At 41.9% G+C, this 23,752-nt stretch overlaps 1 protein-coding gene across 1 annotated transcript in view; it reads right to left on the bottom strand.

Annotated features, from left to right (window-relative positions):
• Window positions 1-23,752, bottom strand: part of EBF1 (early B-cell factor 1) — a 277,549-nt gene that overhangs the window by 250,628 nt on the left and 3,169 nt on the right. Inside the window, exons 2-4 of the mRNA XM_010002115.1 lie at window positions 16,071-16,125; window positions 15,501-15,574; window positions 8,360-8,428 (exon numbers count right to left, since the gene is read on the bottom strand). Coding sequence (XP_010000417.1) covers window positions 8,360-8,428; window positions 15,501-15,574; window positions 16,071-16,125 — 198 coding nt within the window. The remainder of the gene's footprint in view (window positions 1-8,359; window positions 8,429-15,500; window positions 15,575-16,070; window positions 16,126-23,752) is intronic.

Below are 23,752 nucleotides of genomic sequence, written 5' to 3'. Positions count from 1 at the left end.
TAGGGAAAAGCAGGGGGCAGAGAGAGCTGCTTCTGCCATATCTCCAACAACAGCAACAAAAAATAATCCCCAAACTATTGCCAAATTCAGCTTCTTGTCAGATGAAGGGAATTTAATTTTGTTATAGTGGATGCTGTTAGTCTAAAAATCTTTCTGTGCTCTTGGACAAAAGCTTGTAATTGGAGAAACAGCTCTTTTTAAAGTTATCTTCATCTGCCTACACCTTTAGAGGCAGCAAGAAACCAAAGACAAAACAGCACTGTTCATGGCATTGCAGTGATTGCAGTGAAAGGCTCTATATCTGGGTCACCTTACAACTGTCCAGGATATTATTTCAGTGACTTGAAATAAAGCCTTTTAATAACTGATTTCATATAAATCACATATTAACAGCACCAGAAATTTTGTTTTCATGTTTTCTGTTTCCAAACACTATTTTTAATAAAGGGGATACTAAACTATTTGTTCTGCCTTTTTTTTTAAAAAAAAAAAGCTCTAAAATACTGTCCTTAGCAAAAAAGTAAACACTCGTTTGATACAGTAATATATTCTGATCACAAACTACCTATGCAGAGTTGCTAATGTGACACACTGGGAACTTTGTATGGCTTTTCTGTACTTTTCCAGAACTATTACAGAAAAAAAAACCAAAACATGATGTTACAGGGAGAGAGAAAAATTCCTACCAGTATTCACCACTGCTACTGACTTGCTGCTCTCCGAGAACAACATTAAATCACTTTCTAGAAAGTTATCTCAGTCATGATTTACACAGAAATCTACAATTGTTTCTTATTCTCTTTTAACTTTATTAGTTAGATGTTGTATTAAAATTAAATAATTCCAGCAGGCAGAAGTGAATTTGAATTCAGCATAGTTATTTTTGTAGATGTGGCCAATTACTTACAAGAATACATTTCAGTGTCTAGAACACGCAAGCATTTATGACTACTCACAGAAAGAAAACTACCTATACGCCTCAGCTTTTGAAGAATATTGGGTTTTGTTTTTACCCAATAAACTCTGGGATAGAGCCAAGATACATTTTTCATGTTCAGAGCAATTTTAGCTAATCTGCATTAAAACTGTGGATGATCTTCACAAATACATTTTCCTCTCGCTCTTATTCATGCGTGCATTCCTAGTGTGACAGCAAATACGGAAATAAATCAGGTGTTAAGATGGGATGGGAAATGTATCTACATCAGAAACTGTGTGTACATATGTATGCATAGGAGAAAAAGCCAGTATTTTTTCCCTAAAAAATCCCCACTCCTGAGAAAGAGAAGACCTGGCACTGAGCTGCTTGGAGCCGGGCAGCCCGCTGCGCCGAGCACGTCCTCCCTGCTGCAGGACACACTTTGAAGTAGGAGTTCATATTAAGCAATCGATAGGTATGAATAGCACATTTGAAGTTTTGTGACCAGAAACAAGGAGCTGGATCACCCTGCCAGGCCTTGGGCTCCTCTTGGGACCAGCCGGGTGCACTCGGAGCTTTCCTGCTGCGGCAGGAGGTCACTGTACAAAGTTTTCATAGCACCTCTCACCTCAGATGCCCAAATCCTGCATCTGAATGGAGTAGCAGGGTAATCCCTGAGGTCTCAGTTAGACCTCAGGGTGCTCCTTTACACAAGCAAACCTATAGGATCTTCAGAATGAACTTTGAGGACTCAGACAAACCAGTGCAGTCTCATAAAGTAGTTAACCCTTGCTGGCAGAGACTGAGATTTTCAGAAAGAGCCTAAGGGAGTTACCGACATTCTGGCAGCCTTGGCTCTGGAAGCAGGAGGTGCAGAGCTGCTTGCCCCAGGCTCACCATCCATCCAAGGCAGAGCAGAGCTCTGGACATGGATACACTGACCTTTGGGTCCTGAGGCAGCAGGTTCAACACATCCCACTTGTGCACTCAAGTCACTTTTCGGGACTGACAGCACAACTGGCCAAGCCCTACAGAGCTGTGGGTGAACACTAAAGATGACAGATCCCACAAGCAATAGAGTAGACTGGCCTCTGGTTTCCCTCATCTCCAGGACATTGAATACAAGCCTGTCTTTTACTTTCCATCAGAAAAGCTCAATCTCAAATTCCAGACCATGTCATAAGAACCACTTCTCTTCAGAAATGGGATCGTCGACCTACCTAGAGACCACACAGCATGAAGCACCACAAGCCTTCTTTGCCATAGGAGCCTCTGTTATATGACCATGATAATAAATAGTAATAAACAGGCCTAAGTTGACAGGGAAACAAAACCCAAAACACTAGCTGCAGATTCAAAAGACATCACTGAGAGAAACAAGTAACTATTAGAGCAGTGTGAAGTGTTTGCAGTGAACCACAAAACCACATAAAACTTGCCTGGTTTGGAGTTTTATAACAAACTGAAAACTCAGAACAGGTTTTCTGAGAAAAATCACAAACTCCTGAGTGAAGCTGAGACCAAATTAAGGATTTGCATAATAGTTTTGAGATTATACAAAATTTCTTATATTTAGAGGCACAGAGGAAAGAAATCAAACAAACAATAAACAGAAGCTGGTTTGACCCTGACTAAGGCTGCTCAACCCCTAGAGCAAAATAAATGAATTTTGAAGCAGCAGATATGTGTGTCATCCCCAACAGGATGAAACTAAGAGATTTTTATAAGAATCCTAGCAAAGTCACCCCCAGCTCTAGTGATTTCATCACCAGAAAGAGGACTGACACCACATGCATGAGGAGCAAGTATTTATGTCTGAATCTCTGGTGTGAGAAGCATCTACTGATCAGTGTCTCCCATTTATCTCACAACAGCAAAAAATGCCTCTGGTTGCCTAAGTCATGTGGGAAATGTTTTGGATAATGCTTCTCAGCTGCATCAATCACAAACAAATCCTCGAGGATGTGTTTCAGTCCCTCCCCTCTCAGAAATGTATGGGTTCACAGGCTCCAGGAGCTTGCATGAAACACAGAGGCCAACTTCTGCCTGTGGAATGCCCTGCTTAAAGACTCAGAGGGTTTAGGCAGCACAGCCTTCAAAGACAGCCTGGGAGACATCTCTGTGCAGTGCTGGGGGTAGTCCTCTGGTGCCCAGTTTCTTCTCCCCAGAGTCTCTCCCTGCTGGATCAACAGCTCCCATCTGGATCTAGAAGGGGCATAGCAATGAGGTGGGCATTTTCCAGAACAAGACTCAAGAGAAATATTCAAGCCCAGAAGCATTTCTCACCTAGGTCTTTAGATCTATCAGAGGGCATCATGCCTGCCCTCCCACATGCAAAACTCAATCAAGGACCCGGGATGGATGGGACCTGCAGCCTCCTGCAGCCCCAACCCTGGTGTAGGCAGGGGGGAAGAAGGAGAGCAACACACACACCTTTCCCCCACCCCACACCACCAGCTTCAGGTACTGCATATGGCCAGGGAGACCAAGGATATGACCAGGACAGGGCAGGAACTGGGACTCCTGGAAAGGAACCACTACCAAAGTGCCTGGCATCTTCTGCCACTTTGCTGTGACACCAGTGCTGATGATCCCATGTCCCTGTAGTCTGGCTGGGGATCAGCTGCAGCTCTGATCCCATTCCCTGCAACACAGCAATCCTCAGCAGCTCCCTCCCAAGCAAATCTCACCTCGTCCTCTTGCTGGCACCAGTCCCAAACTGGCCTGCTCTGCCAGCCTGCCTGCATCTCCATCCCCCTCCCTCTGGGCATGGAAAGCTGCTGCAAAATGCATTAATCACCACATCTGCCTAACAAGAGTATCTGGGAGGAGGACGAAGTGAGTGTGAGAGAGTCCTCTGTGTCGTTTTTCCACCTGCCTGGTATTTAGGATGAGAAGATGATCAGGCCCGTAAAACACAAACCACTACGTGATGACTTGTAAAGCAGTAAAATGGAGACATTAAAAGTCATTCACGACCCTTTTCATGTCATTGCACAGTGAAATCCTACCCACAAACGTAACATGTTTCAGGTTAAAGGCTGAAAGATTTCAAAACCATATGTAGGTGAGTAGTTTCCCTCTGTAGCCATGGCAGCTGGGTGTGCTGGGGAGAGTACAGAGAGTCCAGCTGAGCATCTCCTACAGCAGGTGCCAAAAACACACAAGCCTTTCAAACTCTGGGAGCAGGTAATGCATTAGAATGCACCTTAGTGTCATCTGATAATAAATCATCATAAACGTTACAGCCTCCAACCCATGAGTGTCCACTCCTGCTCCACAAGGCACGAGCTCTGATTGCCCTGGAAATGCAGAAGCTGCCCCTTCGAAGCCAGAGGGAGCCTTGTTCCTCTGAAATTGCATCTGAAGCAGCACATGAAGAACTTCAATATATTGCTAGACAAGGGCCAGGAGAAACCCTGATCATCCTGGCTGACCTGCCACCTAAGGACATGTGGTCTCACCTGGTGACATCTCCAGGACAAAGCCCATTGGCTTACACCACAACTGAACTTAATCTATCCAAAAGACAGACACCGGAGGGGTGACTTCGGTAGGTCTCATCTGTATTGGTAAATCTCAACAAAGCTGATATCAGGTCACTGTCATCAGCCTGCTCAAGTACTCTAGGAAACAGCAAAATTTGGGATGAACCAGCAATTGCCCAGTGGGCTGTTTTCATCTCTTCTTCCATTCAATGTCCCAAGCTGAAGGTATATGGTACAGATCTGAAATACTGAGATTTTTCTGCCACTATATTTGGGATCTCAGTGGTTATTCCTATTTATCAGTCAGTAGGACTCTTGTTTACTGGATGCAGCTATAAAAAGCAAAGCAGCCCCAACAGGCATGGGTAACTCCATTAGATATTGGTCCCAACAATGAGTGGTACGTTTGGTTTAAAAGTTTGGAACAGAATGCCAAGAGAGCAGCCTCTTTCCTGAACCAAGGAATAATATAAAGCCCCAATTTCTCCCCTATGTGACTTTTGTCATTATCATCTTTTCTGATTCTTACAAAGCAAACCTAATTAGGAAGCTCTCTCATTAGTCTTCCAGAAAAATTAGCACAGCTTATGCTAATTACTCCTGTAAAATTTAATAAACTAGTTGAAATGGGAATAGTCTAATGAGGTTTTATTTATTGAACTAAAATAACTGTAAGGAAAAAGGTTAGGACACCAGGATATCCAGAGTGGTAATATAACTACAATTTATTCAATTTCTTCACAGGAATTTTATTGCGAACCTTTTAAATTCAAATATTAGTTGCAATTTGAAAGTTAAATCAATCTAGAATTTAATTTAATAACAGGAAGTGCTCTGTGTTTTCTTTAAGTGTGATTACAATACAACCCTGCCACTGCACTTGTGGGAGGAATTGTGCATTTGTGCTGTGACAATAAAACCCCTTTTAAAATGAGTTCCTGTTCATTAGACCTTCATCTCAACACATGTAACTGGATTAGCAATAAATATACAGGCTACGCTAAGAAGATGATTCAGACACACACAGGTTTCCAAGAAACTTCTTTGAAATGACTGCTCTATAAGCATAATAGATTTATTTTGTTCTCCAGAGAAAATTTAGATCACTGTATGTATACGAATTTCTTTAGGTTCCTTTCACTGCTGTATCTGCTGATACTATAATAGAGCAAAATATAAAGCCATTTTATAAAGAATAAAGCCATATACTGTTTCAAACACACATTTTTTTAAATCCCACATTTTGATTAAATAAAAATACACCATTTACTTTTCATATATGTCTAGGGTTTGAAAATGCAACACATGTAACTCTGAAGCTGCCAAACAGCCTCTTTGCCAAGTTCACCAAACCACCACAAAGACACAGCTCCCTCTATCCCGAGCTTCTCCAGCCTCATCTAAGAGAAGTAATCCATCCAAAATAGTATTCCAGCATGTAAGAAGAGGATAGCATTTCCATGTAAGTACATATGTCAAAAATCCCATGGATAGATTCTACTTTCAATCCTATGTTAGGTCAGAGCCTGTGGATTGACAGGATTTGAGGCAAGAGTTAGATTAAATCCCATAGGCAAGACTTGATCAGAGCGCCGGCATGTGGGAGTGCTTTAGCCCAAGTGGTAATTGAGTTCTCTGAGCTCACATGCAAATAAAAATAGCTAAATATGGTTTTGCATATCAATTGACATAATAGTTTAAAATTGTGTGCATGGAGAAGTGACAATGGAGTACAACCAAACACATGTTCTGCCTTGTGCAGGCATTTTCAAGTTAGAACAGTTTTAAAGGACTCGTTTTGAGGTAAAAAGACTCCATATAGATCACTTCATCCTTTCCAAACCAAAAGGGGAGGGGGAAAATGAATAGGATAAATGTCACAAGAAGCATCACTAAAGCCATTGACTGCATAAAGCACATACTTATTTGGCCTAAATTGTTTGAACTAGCCCTGGCCAAGAAAAAGGTTTTAAGTACCCTACTGGGACAGATGCGAAGCGGCAACAATAGAAGCCACACTAATGCAATCCAGGTAACACAATCCTGTTTCAAAAACATGGAGAGGGCTAATTACAGTGCTGCTGAGTCAAATTTCTTATACCACTGCAACCCACAGGAACAGGTCAAAATCAAATGTTATTCAAACCACAGTCATATCAACCTTCTGTATCAAAGTCACAATTTAAAACCAAGTGAAGAACTTAAAAGCTTAACCCATTCACAAGCCAAGCATGATTCAGTATGGGTGGTGAGGTGGGGTTTGTATTATCATTGTAAAATTATGTTTAGCTTGAATTTTAAAAAGTATTTTCAGAATTGGTACCTTTTGCTTCAATTTACATGAAGATTGATACATTGATCACTGCTAGGAAGCTGGGTGGTTTTTTTCATGTAAGTGTTTTCCTCACTTGGCAGGAAGCACGTAACAGACAACATCTCTGGCTTTCATTTTTTTAAATGATTTGCAAGTAGCAGTTTTGCATACTAGATAGTTAAACAAAATATTTCCGTAAACCTGCCATTAGCATCTTAAGATCTCACTTTCCAGTACAATGAAAAATTCATGTGAATTTTGTAGCTTTCATGTTGCTCAAAATGCCACTCTAACACCATGTTTATGGTGTTCAGCTCTGCAGCATGCTTATAAAACACAGCTCTACACAGATTTCACTGTGGGTTGGTTTCCCCCCGACTTTCCCTGGTGCTACCTAACGCTCACAGAAGATGAAAACACACCAAGTTAAAATAGATAGAGGTATCTTCTGAGATTTAAACATTCTCAGGATTACTTTTTATAGCTAATCAAAGCATCTTCTATAAGCTTCCAATAGATGCACTTTCTTACCAAATACAAACAAGAACTGTAAACCTGAGTGCCTGGGTAAGGACGATGCTACATCCCTGGACCGCTCTGCACGTGGCACCCAACACATCAAACTCTCAGCACCTTCTGTCATAAGAATGGACACACTGGCACAGAAGGTACTTTAAACTTCGTATACTAATTAACTCAGACAATAAGGCAAGAAGCAGCATGCTACTCTTTACTCTCACCCCTACAGGTGTAGGCAGTTTCCCTTCAGGGTCCCTCTGCTCGCAGATTAGTGGCTGGGTATTGCTTTCCCCAGCTGAAGACACTTTCAGTACTTCACAGCCATTTAACTCTCCTAGAGTAATGCTGGTTATCACACATGGCTTTGTACAACGAGTCTGGACAATTAACATGTAAAAATGACTATTTGGCTACCATTTTGCATAATTTGCAAGCACAGAAACTACACGTGGCTCAGGAAAGCTCAAATAGATGCATTGTACTACAGTGATTTACTCATTGATGTCAGATTAGCAATATTGATCTGTTTAAAAACACAATCATTAAGACAGGCAAAAATGAATTAATCAGCTGACAATACAGTCAAAATAGTATTCCAACCAAAAAAATAACAGGAGGAAAAAAGCCTTACTTTGCAGATCTATTTTTTTAACTGTTTTTATGCATAAATAAAAACCTTAAAATGTAGATGGATTGCATCCAACAGAACTACTGTAGCTAAAAGTGATAATGATTCAAACATTTTTCAAATAAAAGTTAAATATTTATAAGCACCCAACCACATTTCATAAATCACAAACTATTATTATTTTATTCCTGAAGCTTCCCTGGCACGGCATGTGAATTGAGCCACAGAAAGTCAGAAAGAAAAATCTCCTCTTTATGCACATGAATCAGTTACAAGAAGCAGAGCCCTCCAAAGAGCAAGTCGTTCCCTTATCCTCCATATGGCCCTTCCATGGCAATCACAATTGCAAAGCACAACTAATTCAGTATCAAAAACAAAATTTCACCCATATATACTCCTAATTCTTCCCCATTAGTAGCACAGGGCAGGTGTTTCATTCTAATGAGGAAAGGGGGGGTGGAAAAATGGAAGGAAACAATAGCAGTCCTTACCTGTCAATTATCACTGGATCTGATGGAGTCTCATTTCTGTTGCCACAGCTTTTCTTGTCACAACAGCGGCTACAGAGCAAAAGTGAAAGGATTTAGTGCAACCATTACACTGTAAAATCATCATTACGAACGTGGTCGGCTCAAATTGCTGGCTAGAGTTACCTCCTGCTCCCTGCCTGGAAATCAGTCAAATGTAGTGGGTCACATATGGGTTAATTACTAGGTTTAACTTCTTGCACAGCTGGTTAGCAACGGAAAATATAAAAAGAGAGGGGGTTTGCCCCTTTCACAAATAATCATTTGAGGATCACCCGAAACAGGGAGAGCTGCCTCTTGGTAGCCTCTTTTCCATAGGGTTTAACAGTTGTCCTGCATCTGCTCACACACAAAATAAGGCAGCTTTTTCCCTGCTGAGCCTGGTTTTTACATTTGCTTCAAGTTTACGTTACACATCCACAAGCTATTGCTGCTTCTACACAGATCCAAATTCCCAGCTACTGGGAAACCTCCCTCCAAAATCCAAAAGCACAATTTTTCTCCCTCTGAGAAACACTGTTGTCAACTGGGAAGCCAAAACGCAAGCACCATTGGCAGCAGCTTTTTATGCTGGACCATGCCTCTTTCTCCAAGTTTTCTGAGCATGTTAATGATTGCTAATGCCGTGGAGAGCCCAGCTCTGGCAGCAGGTGCCCCGTGTCAGGTCAGGTACAAAACAGGCATGTGAAACACAAGCTCCTTCTCCCAGTGCCCTGCTCCATCACTGACCTCGAGGCTGGGTTCTTTTGAACTAGGGTGGCTCATTGTTTCCTAAGTGAAGTTAAATTGTTGTTTGTGATGATTTCTTGCCAGGGGTTACTGTCCATTAGGAGCCATAAATACATTGCAGAGAAGCTCACAGGCAATGTGCATGTTCCTACTCAGGATGATAATCCATCCTTGTGCATCTAGAAGTGCAGCTGAGCAATGGGGAGGCTGCCTGCAGGAGCCCTGCTCCTCCTGCATCTAAACCTATCTGAACCCACACCCAGCCCATCTGAACCCACAAGAACAAGTCACAGCTACACAAGTGAGCAAAGCCTCAGGCTTTCACCCACCCACTCCAGGAAGGAAACACCCATCTAGTAAGAAAAGCTCCTGTTTGGTGACATCCCTTAACAGAAAATCCCCCGAGTCATGGCTTCAAGGAATAAAATAAAAATAAGAAGCTCCTGGTCTTCCCAAGCCCTCTTTGTCCCCAGGGACCTGCTGGATGAATCCTGGGCAGCTCCTGTGAGGTGAGGGTCGCAGGGACCCCATCTCATGGTGGCACCAGGGAGGACCACCCTGTTTGCTCTCCCTGACCACAGCTGAGCTCATCTCTCCGTTCAATAAACTTTCTGGTAAACCTCAGCCCCACACAACCAAGTATTTGGAAATCACCAAGCTTGTTCCAAATGGCATCCCAGGGACCTGCACATCACCCTTGTTTTAGCAGCTGGCTTTAGGTACTGGCAGAAGTGACCACTGCTCACACTCCCAGCTCAGATGAACTATTTTCTTTCCCCCTAGAAGGTGGAAGAACATCAGGACAGGAAGAAGCCCTCAGAAGTGCCATGCTATATAAATAGCCCTGTTGGGAGTATGACAAAGGTTCTCTTGTGTTGCTGAACAATAGAGTGAATAATATACAGTTACCCACCAAGATTAGCAATAAAGCAATGAACCACACTAAAGATAACAAAAAAAAGGGGGGCCTTTTACAAAAACAGCCTGTTTAAACACGGTTTTAAAAAAATAATTTTGTTTTCAAAGAGAGGAAAATACATAATTCTTTTCACCGCAAAAAGCTTCAAGGCAACTATTCAGGGCTGAAACTTTTCACAGTTAACACATGTGCGGTATCTTCATTTCAGTGGAAGTTACATTGTTTGGGATTGCCAAAAAAAACTGCTTAATTTTACAGCACAATACCACAATTGATCCACCAGAAAATGCAAGAGCCTTGGCACCCAGAAAGTATTAAAATTTAGGGAGGAATAAAATATGCTGTAGGTAAACAGTCATGTGGACGTTCGGGGGGCTTTTTTGCCTATAAAAGGACTTGTCATTGGAGTGCAGCTAGAATGTGTGGGGTGAGAAAATTTACCCACAAACAAGGCAATAAAACCTGCTAATCATTTTTAAATGATTAAAATGTAATTAGAAACAGAGTTGGCACAAGTTAAGACAATACAGTTCTTGTGACTGAAGCAAATCAGGGCTAGTCCTGACATTCTCACAGCAGACTGGAGGGACAGAAATTGCCACACTTACTCAGGCAAGCAAAGGTTCCCAGGCTCCCAGCCCAAGATGGGCAGATAGCACCATCTGAGCACCACCAGGCTCGGGGGCCAGCACCTTCCCGGGGCACTAACCCAGCAGGAGAGGCCTCTGTGGGGATATGGAGACGCCTTGGTCTCACCTCCTGCTGCCAGCGGGATGGAGTCAGGCACTGGCCAACTGGGACGATATGGCTTCAAGAGCAGAGGAAATGCTCCGTCACTCATCGGGTGGCCCCTCGTTGAGACAGGGCTTCCCAAGAGCTCATTCCAGCAATCCCAATAGTAGGAGACCTCACTCCTTGCACCACAGTTTGAGGGTGATGTGGCAGAGGTGCATGGTTGGCACATCCCGCTGTCCGTGCCTCTGGCATGAAAGGAGGCCCCAAATATTCTTTCATGTTCTAGATAATTAATTCTGAAACCTTAGCTTGCCTTTCGCATTTTTCCCCCAACAGCAGAATCTGAAGTCTCGTCTACCCTAGATTTCTATGCAGAGAATTAAGATATCACAAAAACCCAGAGTTTGAAACCCAGTGGCATGGCACAAGAAGTGCTTTCAATTCAACTTGCCTCAAAAGTTTTGGCTTTTGCAGCCTACTTAACACTTAGAAAATTGTTCCTAAATATTCAGCACCTTTTCTCCTTTCTCTGACAGAACTTCAAAATTCCCAGGAGTTTCTCCGAGTCACCCAGAAGCCCTGCAGCTCCCTGCAAAGCTCTGTGAAAGTGCAGGGAGAGATGCCGAGCACCACTTCTTGCAGGCAGGAGGGCAAGGACTTGTCCTTGCTGTCCCTCCATGACACCTATTCCCAAGTGGGGCAAGAAGCCATGGCTTGGGCACAATGTCATGCTTTGTTTTTAAAACAAGTAGTCCTTGGTAGTAATGAAGCCTCTTGACATTACAAACCCCTCCAACCTGCCTACCCCAGGTTCCCCCACTCCTATTGCCATCCTTGTCATCCCCAGGGCTCATGGCCAGGCCTTACGCTATCCCCACTGCACCCCTTCACAGACCTTCCTGTCCCCTGACCACCACCAGTCCCAGCTTTTCTGGCTATCTTTGTCCCAACCCTCCGGGGACACCTTGCCCATACCCTCCTGCCACCTTGCTCCATACCCTCCTCCTCCCCTTCTCTACCACAGACCATCTCAACCCCGCGCTGCCTGGCCTCGCCACAGGCACACAGGAGGTGACCTCCTCACCCCAATGTCCAGCACCCCTAAAATCCCCTCGTCCCCACCCCAGCGTGGCAGCCAGGAGCATCGTTGGTGAGAGGAGCCCTGCTTTGTGTATCTGTGCACTCAGGCTTTCTGTGGGGACAATGAACAATGAGGAATGACATGACGGGGGTGGCACCCGGCCAGCGCCAGCGCGACTTTCCGATCATTTTGCTGCCAGGCTCTAACAAGTCGTTAGCGAGTCCGTGCGGGAGATTTTGCAGAAGCTCCCAAAGAGGTGGGTTTCATCCCACAGCTGATGCAGCTGGGACAGTCCCTGACCCAAACAGGCTCCTCCACAAGCGTGGAGGTACGAGAGCTTCTGGCCTAAACAGCTGTAAGATTTTATTTTACACAGGAAAAAAAAAAAATAAAAAAAATCCATATTTTACTCCAACCTCATTCTCAGAAATCACTGAACCATTTTAGCTGAAACTTTCCAAAGAAAGTCAGCCTGAGGCTGACACCCTGCAAAGGACATTTCAGCCAGAACAGTTTAAGTTTGGCAAAGCTGTAAGCCACTGAAGGTTTCATAATGGAAATTGTTGAGGCAATATTAACTATAGATGTCCCTCCCCATGCTGCCTACAATACTAATAAATTCCACTGAGGCTATGAATTCTCCCCAGCTATTAACATTTTCGCCAACAGTGTAGATTTTTAAATGAAAAAACACAATGAAATCCTTTGAAATAAACAGCCACCTGAAGCAAACCTCAGCCCCACTTTCCTACCACAACCAGGACTCTCCTATACATTTGAATTCTTTGTCTTATCCGTGCCATAGTTGCAGTATACTATAAATACCCAGCTTTGTCACATAAATGCAAAGTTTTATTGTGCAGTTAGCCTTGATAGAAAGCACTGCTGAAAGTTGTTTAGAAATTAAATATCTAAAACAAGCTATTTTAAAATACAGAGCCCTCACTATTTCATGTCTGAAATGAAGAAATTTCATCTTAGGGAGAGCAAGCTGTCTTTCACACCATATGGCTAATGGTAGTGCATAGCAATTAGCTGGGCTGATTAATGGGGAACAGACTCTAATTTTATGCTTATAATTGAGGCTGCATTTGCACCCCTGGTGCAAATTCAGCACATCCCAACTTCCACTTACAACAGGCAAGAAATCAAGAGAAACAGAATAGTGTGGAGAGAGGTTTTTTTTTTCCCCTTCTAGACCCCTAAAGAGCATCAGATTTGCAATTTAAAAGAGTTTTAGCAGCACAATAGATGACAGATTTGTGTAATAGGGTCAAGCGGCCTGGTAAACAAACAGCAGCCTCTTACACATGTATAGGCAGAAAGGGAAATGGGTAATATCTAATATGAGCTGTAAGAAATTTGAATATGTCTCCCCCACCCCATCAAGAACACAGCATTTGCCTACTATGGTCAGATACAGTTTTTTGCTACCCCGTCACCTTGCAGTTATGAAACATAAAACAAGAACTAGCAATAAACAAACAAAGGGAGAAGAATCAAGTGCCTGATCCAGTACATTTTAAGAACAAAGAAAGTATAAAGTGATTTAATAAAGGCAAAGACTGGACATCTTTCCACATTCCCAGAATGGAGATGATTTTGTTTCAGTCAAAGTATATTGAACGACCTTAAATCTTTGTTGCAGGTATTTGTTTTTTTGGTGAAAACTCAGACCACGGTTTAAAGTTTCAGTTTATTTCTTACTCTTTATGTTTCTAAAGCATTTGTAAGAAAATTAATTAATTAGAGTAGGTGATTCTTACTCTTGCACGGATTGCTCAGTGAGTGGCAGGCAGATGTAATTCTTACCCCAAAACCTTGCCATTCAGGAACCAGGAGGGCACATCACCCAGGACTAACAGCAGATTCAGACCCTGATGCTGCAGGCACTTGAGCATGTGCTTAAGTTTACTCACATGAACAGTCCCACTGTTTTACTGGTCTATTACAGGAGAAAAGCAACACACGCTCTTCAGCCTTATCAGGTCAGGGGCCTCCTTCAATATTTCCATGAATTGTTCCTAGCTAGGTATCTAGTGTGAAAGTGGTGCTAATTGGGCCAATGAATTTTAGGGCAATTATGGGTTGTCAGCACGACTGGTTTTCCATTTGGAAAGGCCAAGTGGCCAGGAGTCCCCAGCACAGCAATGCTGCAGCTCCAAACAGCCAGGGAAGCTCAGGTACCTCTTGTAGAAAACCTGTCTACTCTGATCATTCTCGGGCTGTGCTGGGTTATCTTTGGTTACCTGGAAGAAGCCAAACCTACTGAATGAAGCAGCCTAGAAAGATATGACATATAAACTAAAATGCCTCAAGTCCTACAAGGAAGAATTTGGTGGGGGAAAGAGAAGGGGAGGCTGTGTGGGGTTTTGTTCAGGCTGGCAAAGCAAGGAGAGCAGCTTCTTCTCTGCCTGCATTGTAGGGCACTGCCCTGGAGCAGGGTTTTATCAGGGAGGAGCTGCTGTGGAGGCCAAGACATGCAGCTCCCTAGGAATGAAAAAAAAAACCAACCCTAAAACCAAAACCTAAAAAAAACCCCCAAAAAACACAAACCCAAAACTTTAAAAAATCAACCAACAGAGAAGTTTTCATCTCAATATTTTGTCTGAGACTCTCCCCCACCAGGAAACCCTCATCCAAGTTTTTTCTCTTAGAAGTGGGCACTAGATTTTACCCTCAAGTTACTCCTTTTTAGTAAATGTGTTTTGTAAAAGTTACAACACATGCAATGGCATTTTTACAGTCTTAAAACAACTGATTGTAACAATGAGCTTATGCAAGAATGCTTCATCTTCCACCAGGGAATTAATTTCTGCCATCGAATAACATGTAACAAATGATTTTTTCAGACATGCAAAAAAACCCCACTAACTTTAATGAGACTGCAAGGTCAAGCTCCCCTAGGTGTTGGATGGGTCTGAGAGAAGATGCTTTCCTCTGTGCAGTAAAAAGGAAGTAGAAGAGGCTTCACATCTTTCAATAAGCCAGAAAAGAGAAGGAAGCAGCTGCAGAAAAAACATGATCAGGAGAGAAGATATTTGACTGTTCTGAATTTAAGTAACCAACCCCAAGCAGGCATGTTCAGGGGAAGAGAGCACAAGGCAGAGCCAAATCTGCATGGAGAGGTCTAAAGAAAATCAAAGAAGACATATTCTGTGTAGAAGGACATCACCTGCTCCTCTCCAGCCAAGCAGGGCTCTTGCATGAGCAGCAACTGGGAAAAAAACAGGCCTCCTGACCTCAAGTCCTCATGAGCATCCAGAAAAAAAAAATAGTTAAAAAAATTACTATTTTGTCATCTTACTGAAGAGGCTTTGTTGGGAACTGGGGACAGAGACGTTTATTGCTACAAGACTATAATAGACTGTTAATTTTGGGGAGGAGGCCTTCTGTGGGCTACCATGTCCAAATGCAAACCAGTAGCACTCTGTTGAGAACAACTCCTTATAAATAATTGAAAACTAATGTTACGACTGAGACCTTGTTGCTAATTACGTACACTGACCTGTGTTATTTTGGGATTGTTTAATGCAAGAAAGATAAATTTAAGCCCAAAAATAGCTGCAGGTTCAACCTAGATCTGGAGAGATAGATTCATCTTCTCATCACTAATTAACTGGAAGCAGGGTATTTCTTACCTGCACATTATTTCATGCGTGAGCAGAACTCGGCACATTTCTGGGTTCTTGTCTTGGCCTTCGTACACTATTGCCTAGAAATAAAGCACATTTTTAGGTTTGCATCGAGCTGAGTTTGGAGTAAATAAAACAAAACGCGTCGTGGTAACCGAGAGTTGCAAGCCGAGTCGCGGGCTAAAGAGACCAGGTCTCCACAGAATCTGCTGCAAGATAAGCAGCTGGAAAACAACACCAGCTGAGAACAGCTCAATTCCCTCCTCTCTGTTGCACATCTCTCAAGCAGTGTGTAGGATGGGCTTTTTTTAGCAGTCAAGACAACCACAATTTTCTTTTCAATTCAGAATAGAACATAAACCTCATGGCATTAAAAGAAAAAATAATAATAAAAAGGAATTAAAAAAAAAAAAATCGCCACCAGCAAGGCTTGGCACAATTTGGGTCCTATTCATTTAAAAAAAAAAAAAAAAAAAAAAAAAAAAAAAAAAAAAGACAGAAAAGAGAGATCTCATGTATATTTAATTTCAAAGCTGCACAACCCAGGCATTTTCCTGGTAGCTCCGGAGAAAGCACCTGGAGCTGATTCTCGCCTTGAACCTCGTGATCCACCACTTTCCAGAGAGCAACTCTGGAGTTACAGGGATATAAATAAGTGACAAGCAGGTCCTACCAGAGCAGAGGATACCAAAAGAAAAAGAAGATCAACCAGCTTGAGGCATTTAAGTCTGAGATAGCACAGGGAGAATCCCTTAGGTTAAAACTATGGAAAGATGGTGTATTGGCATTTCCAGGAGAGTTTGCATTTTGCAGTGCTCCCACCATCAGAACAGGCAGTGAGGGCTCAGCACTACACGCTATCTGGGTTAGGGGTTATAACCCATCCAGCACAGGGTTTCCATCCCATCAGGACAGAGTTATGTTTTCTAACCCCTCCCCAGTCCCAGGCACCAGCCCCCCAGCAGCAAAACAAGATTGAAAAGACGTTGCCTTTGCAACAGCAAATTTTGATAGCACTGAGGTTCCTAAATCTTTCAGGGTGTCACTCCAGTGCTGGGATCAATGGTTGGAGCCCCAGCCTTGGAGGGATGACTACCCCTGCGTCTGAGCATCAGCTCTGTCCTTGACCTTAGTGTGATCTATTCAGCCTCTAAAATACAGGCTTAAAAAGAAGAAATTGGGGAACAAACTCTGCAGATAAAATAATACCTGATATGAGGATCCCTAAAGCTAATGATAAAATAGGTATTGGCAGTAAAAACCAAAAGTATGCTACATGGATGAAATACATTTTATGGAATGAGACCACTTTGAAATGGAAGTGTGCAAAATACTGAGACAAAATAAGTTATCTTAATATATGATGAAGTAAGATCATATGAACTGCTTTCCCAATCAGTCCTTACAAATATATTAACCCACCACAGGTAAGAGGTGTTGTACTTGCAAAGGGACACAGATCTCAGGACGCACAAATCTGAAGAAGCACGAGCTGATTTTAAACACAATTTTAATACTGATGTGCAATATTAATATCGTGCATTATAGAATTATTCAATAAATAGTATCAGGGATGTGGCTGTATTATCTTTGATAGTTTTGATTTTTTTAATTTTGTTTTTTTTCTGTGCACATTCCCCTAAAACCTGAAGGTCTGTGGGTTTTTTCTTGCTGATAAAAGAGGCCACTGGTGTCATTGCAGCTAAAGGGTACAGAGTTTCACCTGACTTCCGCCCCCTCACTCCCACTAGTGAGGCACAAAACCTGTGAACCCAGCACTCCTAGAAAGGGGACACAAAAGGACATTTGGCAAGTCCCCACAGCACAGACACCAGCAAATCCCCCAGGCCTCAGCTGGGGCCCCATGTCCTTGATTGGTTGCTGGCCCACACCTTGAGGTGCTTCCACATCAGTGCTCAAGAGAGCTACAGATGGTTTGCAAGAAGCCTCAAAAAATGGCACTACAGTCATCCATGTGTTGCAGCAGGAGGTGGGACAAATTCAGAAGATCCTCGTTTCCATGCATTAAAGGAGAGGATAGGGAGAAGCTTCTTCCAGCCAAAACCAGTGAATCAAAGTTACCAGCTAACACCCAATGGGGTAGGTCAGTGGGGACACCACAGAGACTCCAGAAAACCCCAAATTGGGTTCCACCTGGCAGTGGAACAGAGCAGGCGAGGGTGAAGCTCATGGCACTTTTTGAACTTAATCAATAATTAAAGAATAATCTGTCCCTAAGAGTGCAGAGTATGGGAGCAAAGAGCAGATCTACCCCTGAGACCTTTAGTGGAGACAAACACCTCCAGTCTCCATTCAACTCTAGATGATCACAGCATGACACGGGGAGAGTAGTGCTTGAGAGAGGACTGCTGGTCTTGGTTCATCCTTCTTAGACTTCCAAATCTTAAAATAAAATTACCCAACCTATGGGATACCTTGCTGCCAGTGAAGTCAAGGCAGCACTAGAAATGACAAAACAAACCACCAAATTTCTTTCTCTTTTCCCTGCTCCCCTCTCTCTTCCTTTTCCCCTCCTGCTGCTATGCTTACTTAACCTCCAGGTACCCGCTTAAATAACTCAACTAAATAGCAATAATGAACGGGCAGAGTCAACACTGTGGTACATAATCACCTTGTCTGTTGTGTTTAGCATCACTGATCCCTTCTTTGCGTGCATGACACCCTTCTGCCTTCCTCTACATTAAGGATTTGCTTTGTACTTTATTTGCCTTTAATTACCACTGCTGGACCCATGCACATTTTGTTTTCTCTGCACTAAGTGCAGGTGCTCCTGAGTTCCCTCTTCCTGCAGGAATTTCTAGGAAATTCTCGCAAGCAGGAGAAATTGCTGAGTTCATTTCTGAGCAGCTCATCCCCAACTCCCATTCCTACGTCCCAATTTCCTTGGGTGAATGGGTGTGCAAAGCACCAACTGTTTACTTCCATGAGCAGCCACCCAAGAGCATTACAGATACTCTTACCCTCTTGCAGACTGGGCTGTTCTAAAGCATTAATTCTACAATTAGTTTCTAAAAGGAAACAGGAACTGCTAAAGTTTCAGATCATTATAGCTGCCAGAAGTATTTTTACAGGAAGGCTTTACAATGTTACTGTTGTGAAAATTGTTAACTGCAAGATTTGAAAAGCTCTTCTTTCTTTTAATAAAAATATCTTTTTTTTTTTCTTACTATTATTATTTTAAAGGCTTTAAAACAGAGTGATTGCAGCAGGATTCCTAGTTGTAGTAACATCGCTGTGATTTTGTCAAATAGGGATCACATTAATGAGAGATAAAGTGAAAGTTAGTGTATAAACTTAGACCACAGCAGAGCTAAAAATAAGCCTGCAAATACACATCTGGGTTGCACAACAAAACACCAGCAAAGGAAATGCAAAATTATAGACTTTGTTTTTCTTTTTCTTTTTGTTTACTTCGTGTCGTTTTAGTTTGGTGTTACTTCATAAGCGTTTCAAAATAGCTTTCCTTCTCCTGAACGACTTAAATATTTCCCCACAAAATGCATCTTCCATTTTGTCTGCCATTAATTGCCTAAGTAACTTCTCTACAAGGAGTCCGAGTAACAATCACTCGTGCACAAATGGATCTCAAAATCAGGCCCCCCAAAATTAGTGTCATAATATAAGGCTTCTCACTTCTTTTTACAGAAAAAGCTGCACAAAAAGTTAAACTAAGTGCAATTCACTGCTTGCCAGCAAATAAAAATCACTAAATTGAACACTATGCAGTCATTTTTAGATGACAAGTGCCTCCAACAATTTGCCTGAACTTTTCAGTGACAGAGTTCATTTAAAAAAAAATATATTCAAATAAAATCAAAGGGAGGGTGGGTAATATAAAAATCAAGACTACAGTTCTCATTTAATCTGTTTTTTTCCCCCAGGAAAGACCGCAGGATAAAGCGGTAAAAGAGTTGATGAATAAGTTGGAAAAATAGAGAACCAGATTTTGTTCTTAACTATTCCCGAATAAATCCAGATTTATGCTGGTACAAGTGAGGGCAGAATTGTCTCATGGTGTCAGTTTGCCAGTCAGGCAATCCTGCCTTCTAAACTGGACGAGAAACAATCTTGAAGGAATGAGATCACTGTCATTATATTATTCAGTTATGTCATGGCCTTGATTTTTAAAAAGTAAGAGAAGGAGAGAAATAACCCACATGGATCTAAATCCACTCGCTTTCAAATTCCTCATCTGTTTCACAAAACAAACTAACTATCTCCTCAGTGGAAATAAAGGAGAAAGAAAAACTCATTAAAATGAGGGTCTTTTCAGAAACAGAACTGAAATTATTTGGAATGACGTGTACAGCCATAGACACAGAGAGAAAATAAAATCCTGGCCCCACTGAATTCAATAGGAGCTTTGCAATTGACTTCAGATGGGCCAGAATTTCACCCAGAGAGGATTAGGCTTGTATCCGCTATATATCTACACAGAAAATACTGTGAATTACATTTATTTGGCTTTGGATATTTAACCCTTAATTACCCAAGTTTTAAGCCTTTTCCCAGGCAAAATTTTGTCTCATCCCAGTGAGGTTTATCCCGGACAAGCAGCACAGCTCTGGGTCCCAGGGCGAGGACGTTTAGTTCTTGTCGTGTCTTTCAACGCACAATTCGGAAGCATCTGATTATTTTATCCAGCCTCCCTCTGCCTTTGATACACAGCCTGCTTATTGACGTATTCACACAAATTATATAAATTTATCTCTCCTAATATGTTCATTTTTAATGGTTTTCAAACATTCGCATGGAAACAGCTCTAGCGTAAATATCCCAGAACAAATGGCTGTATATTATACAGGAGGGAGCAGTTGGGCTGCCAGACTGGGAATGCACCAGGCCATCTGGCTCAGGCAGTCTCTCCAAAATCCTCAGCTTTGTTTTCACCCTCAGACTCCAAACAACACATTTTCCACTGTGATGAGTTTACATTTTCCCAAACACAGGTCCTGATCATGCATGCAAATTCCAAACTTCTCCATCCCTCTCTGTACAAGAAAATTAAAATCACCTGCGCTCCTGACATCTCACCAAAGGCACAAGAAAGCTGCTAAAATCTGGCGCAATGTAAACTTTCCCCGTCACAGGGGTTAGGTTTTGTTTTATGTTTGTGTGAAATTTCTCAGAGTCTGCTGAGGCTCCTCTGAACTTATTGATAACATTTTTTTTCCCATGCACGTAGCTGCCAGAGAAGGGCCCTGCTATGCACAGAATAGAGAGCGGATCAAATATCTGCAGACATCAGAGAATGATAGAGAAGGCAACAGAAAAATCATTTGCATCCAGAGTTAAAGTACTGAACTAAAAATAAAAAAAAATATATAATATATAAACAGAGTCTAAGTCTGAAGGAAGGGTTTTTGACTCATGAGGACTCTCAGCAATAGACAATAGCTATCGTGCAAAACTTATGATTTTTAAGATGCCTGAGCCATATTAGCATCCGTTATATCTTATGGATGAGAACAGCTGAAGGAAAAATGGGTGGGGAACAAGTATTTCAGATTTATTTCCTCCATCTTTCCTAATAGTGAAATATCTCAACTTTATGAAAATACAGCTGAAGAAATAGAAGGCATCTCTTCTCTGTAAATGTATTAAAATCCTTAGGCTTGCCTAAAAACTCCAGTTTTATTTGACCAGACATATTTCACATTTTGCAAGCAATTTCAAAATGCATCATTGTTAGAGCCAGACCTACTGTGGTAGGAGCTGCTGCTTTACAGAAAGCAACAGCTATAAAGTTTGGGATCCTACAATGTTTTGAACGCATTAGGAACGTGATCCCGACATAAAATGAGGTGCCAAGATAACATAAAAGAAAATATAATTAAGCCAGTACTGACGCCGAATGTTGTTACGCTGACTGAAAAAGAACTTGCCCGCAACATGAAGGATTTCTGTGTAGTATTTACAATTTTAAATGACGGAGGCACATTTTAGAAATGCGGCGAGACCCCTCAAAGGCACTTAATTCCCATCTTACCCAGCACTTCTCCGGGCCACCACCAAAGGCCGAACGCGTCATCCCAACTCTAATGCGAAACGCTGCACTTTGAGATCAATCCCACCCGGGTTTCCCATTCACAAGTCCCACAGCCCCAGCTCCCAAGGAGCACACGTGCAGCAGAAGCTCATGTTTTGGGGCAGCGCATGCATAGTTCATAGCTACACCCCAGATCTGCCCTGAGATGCAGTCAGTGACCAAATCTCTGGCTGCTTCAGAGAGGCCGCTCTCCAGCCCATCTTCCCATACTGCATCACAGCTGAGAGTGTCCACACACAGATCCCCATATTCTACCTACAACAAGACTCTTGCCACTACTTTCTTAGCTGGGCACAGCTACACAAACAGATCCCTGACTTATTCAGATCAAGAACTCTAGAGGAGCAGGGGTATCTCCTGTTTCTGACATACACAGCATCCAGCACAGTGAAGCCCTGCCTGTCTACCTGCTAATTTAATGCAATGGGACATTTCTGTTAAACCTGTGAGTAGCAATCCTATAGAGAGTCATCTAGGTCTGATCTGCAGAACAGATTTTGTTCTATCTTACCTGACTTAATAATCTGCAACTGTACAATTTTTAATTGTGAAACAAAGGGAATACATTTAAATCTGATTTGTCCGTATTTTTAAAAAAATAATTATTATTTACTCTAAGGAAAGAGCCACAGATACTTTCCTGTATGATCTGGGGAACCTAACCCGTTCAAGCTTTGCTTCTGTGGGATTTTTATTTTGCCACCAGAAACCTCAGAGTAGCTGTAATTTCAGTCTGGGAATTCACAATTATTGAGTGTGTGAACGTGCGTGTGTGAGTACCGGGAAGATCCCTACCAGCTGAAACACGTACTCTGCTGCAACAGTTTCATTTAAAAGTAATCATTTCATTATCCAATTTGTTCTGAGCGTCATGCATTAAAATACTACACCTTCAAGTAGACTGACAATATATATTTAACTTTCATTAAAAATTAAAGAATTTTCAGACAGTCTTTGCAATATTTAATTACAGTTTGATGATTTGAAAGTTACTTGAGAATCTTCTATATAATTCACTGTCGTAAAATATAAATGATATATCCAACATTTGGGCGAGTTTCTGTCATGTGTTGCACTTCACTTCCTATTAAGCATTCAGTAACCAAAGTGATCACAACTCTGAAATAACTTCACTTTTTTAAAAAGAGAAAGAATTCAAAAAAGAGGGAGAATTTAGACCCCGATCTCGGGAAAAAAAAATTCAGAGCAGCACAAGCCACAGTTTTGATGTGACAATGCCCTGTTTTTCATGAGCAATTACAGTCATGCCCAAAGAAATTATATTCGTGAAATTAATACTTAAAGCAAACATGTTTGTGTCTAAAACAGCCTTTTGCTCCCTGTGTTCTAAGTTCAGAGAGCTTTGTTCTAAACCCTTGCTTCTCGGCTCCACTGCACTTTCCCCAAAATGTGTAATTTGCACTAACTTTGTTTTTGTAAGACTTCCTGAAATCAGATTTTTTTTCTTCTTCTTCTTCATTGTGAATGTCCTTTAAAGCTACATGGTAGGTTTGACAAATAAACTGTATCTCGGGGTGGTTTTTTCCCCTTTCTCTCCGAAGACCCTCTGATGACTTTGTAATAATGAGAGACCAAGAGGTCAAACAGTGCCTTAGGATGAACTCTTCATATGCAAGATGCCTTTGTTAAGAAAATTATTTTGAATCCGCTGCTCTACCCGAGTTCGGAGCTCTGTTTTCAACAGGATTATGAACAGAGGCTTTTGCATTTCTGTAATGATAGGAAAGCTATTTAAAGATAATATTTATTGACAGTTTCTCTCATATGGTCTACAGGGAAATGCAGAAGCTCCAAAAGGACTAGAAAGAGCTCAGATCTCAGGACGGGTTTGTTACTTTTAACACAAAGTAACCAATTTGTGCCTGAAAATAAGGAATGACAGCAAATGCTTTCCAAGATTTGTTAAGAAGAAGGGCATGTTGCTGCTACAAGGAATGGGCTCTGTTTGTAGCACAGTTTAACAGAGTTTAGACTCTCAGTGGATTCTCTAGTAAAATTTGTCCGAGTTCCTTTTCTTTTTTTTTCTTTTTCTGTTGGAAGACAGTCTTCAATAGCAGGAAAAGATGTTTTGGGACCATCAAAGAGAGTTTTCTAAAACAAACTCGGCCCATGGAGCTTTATGTTTTGCTGTAAAAAAGAAACCTAAACACAAGCCAAGAGGTTTTTT

This window comes from Chaetura pelagica, unplaced genomic scaffold (genome assembly GCF_000747805.2).
Source record: "Chaetura pelagica isolate M959 unplaced genomic scaffold, ChaPel_1.0 scaffold356, whole genome shotgun sequence".
Taxonomy (NCBI): Eukaryota; Metazoa; Chordata; class Aves; order Apodiformes; family Apodidae; genus Chaetura; species Chaetura pelagica.
This window is presented reverse-complemented; position numbering and strand designations above follow the sequence as displayed.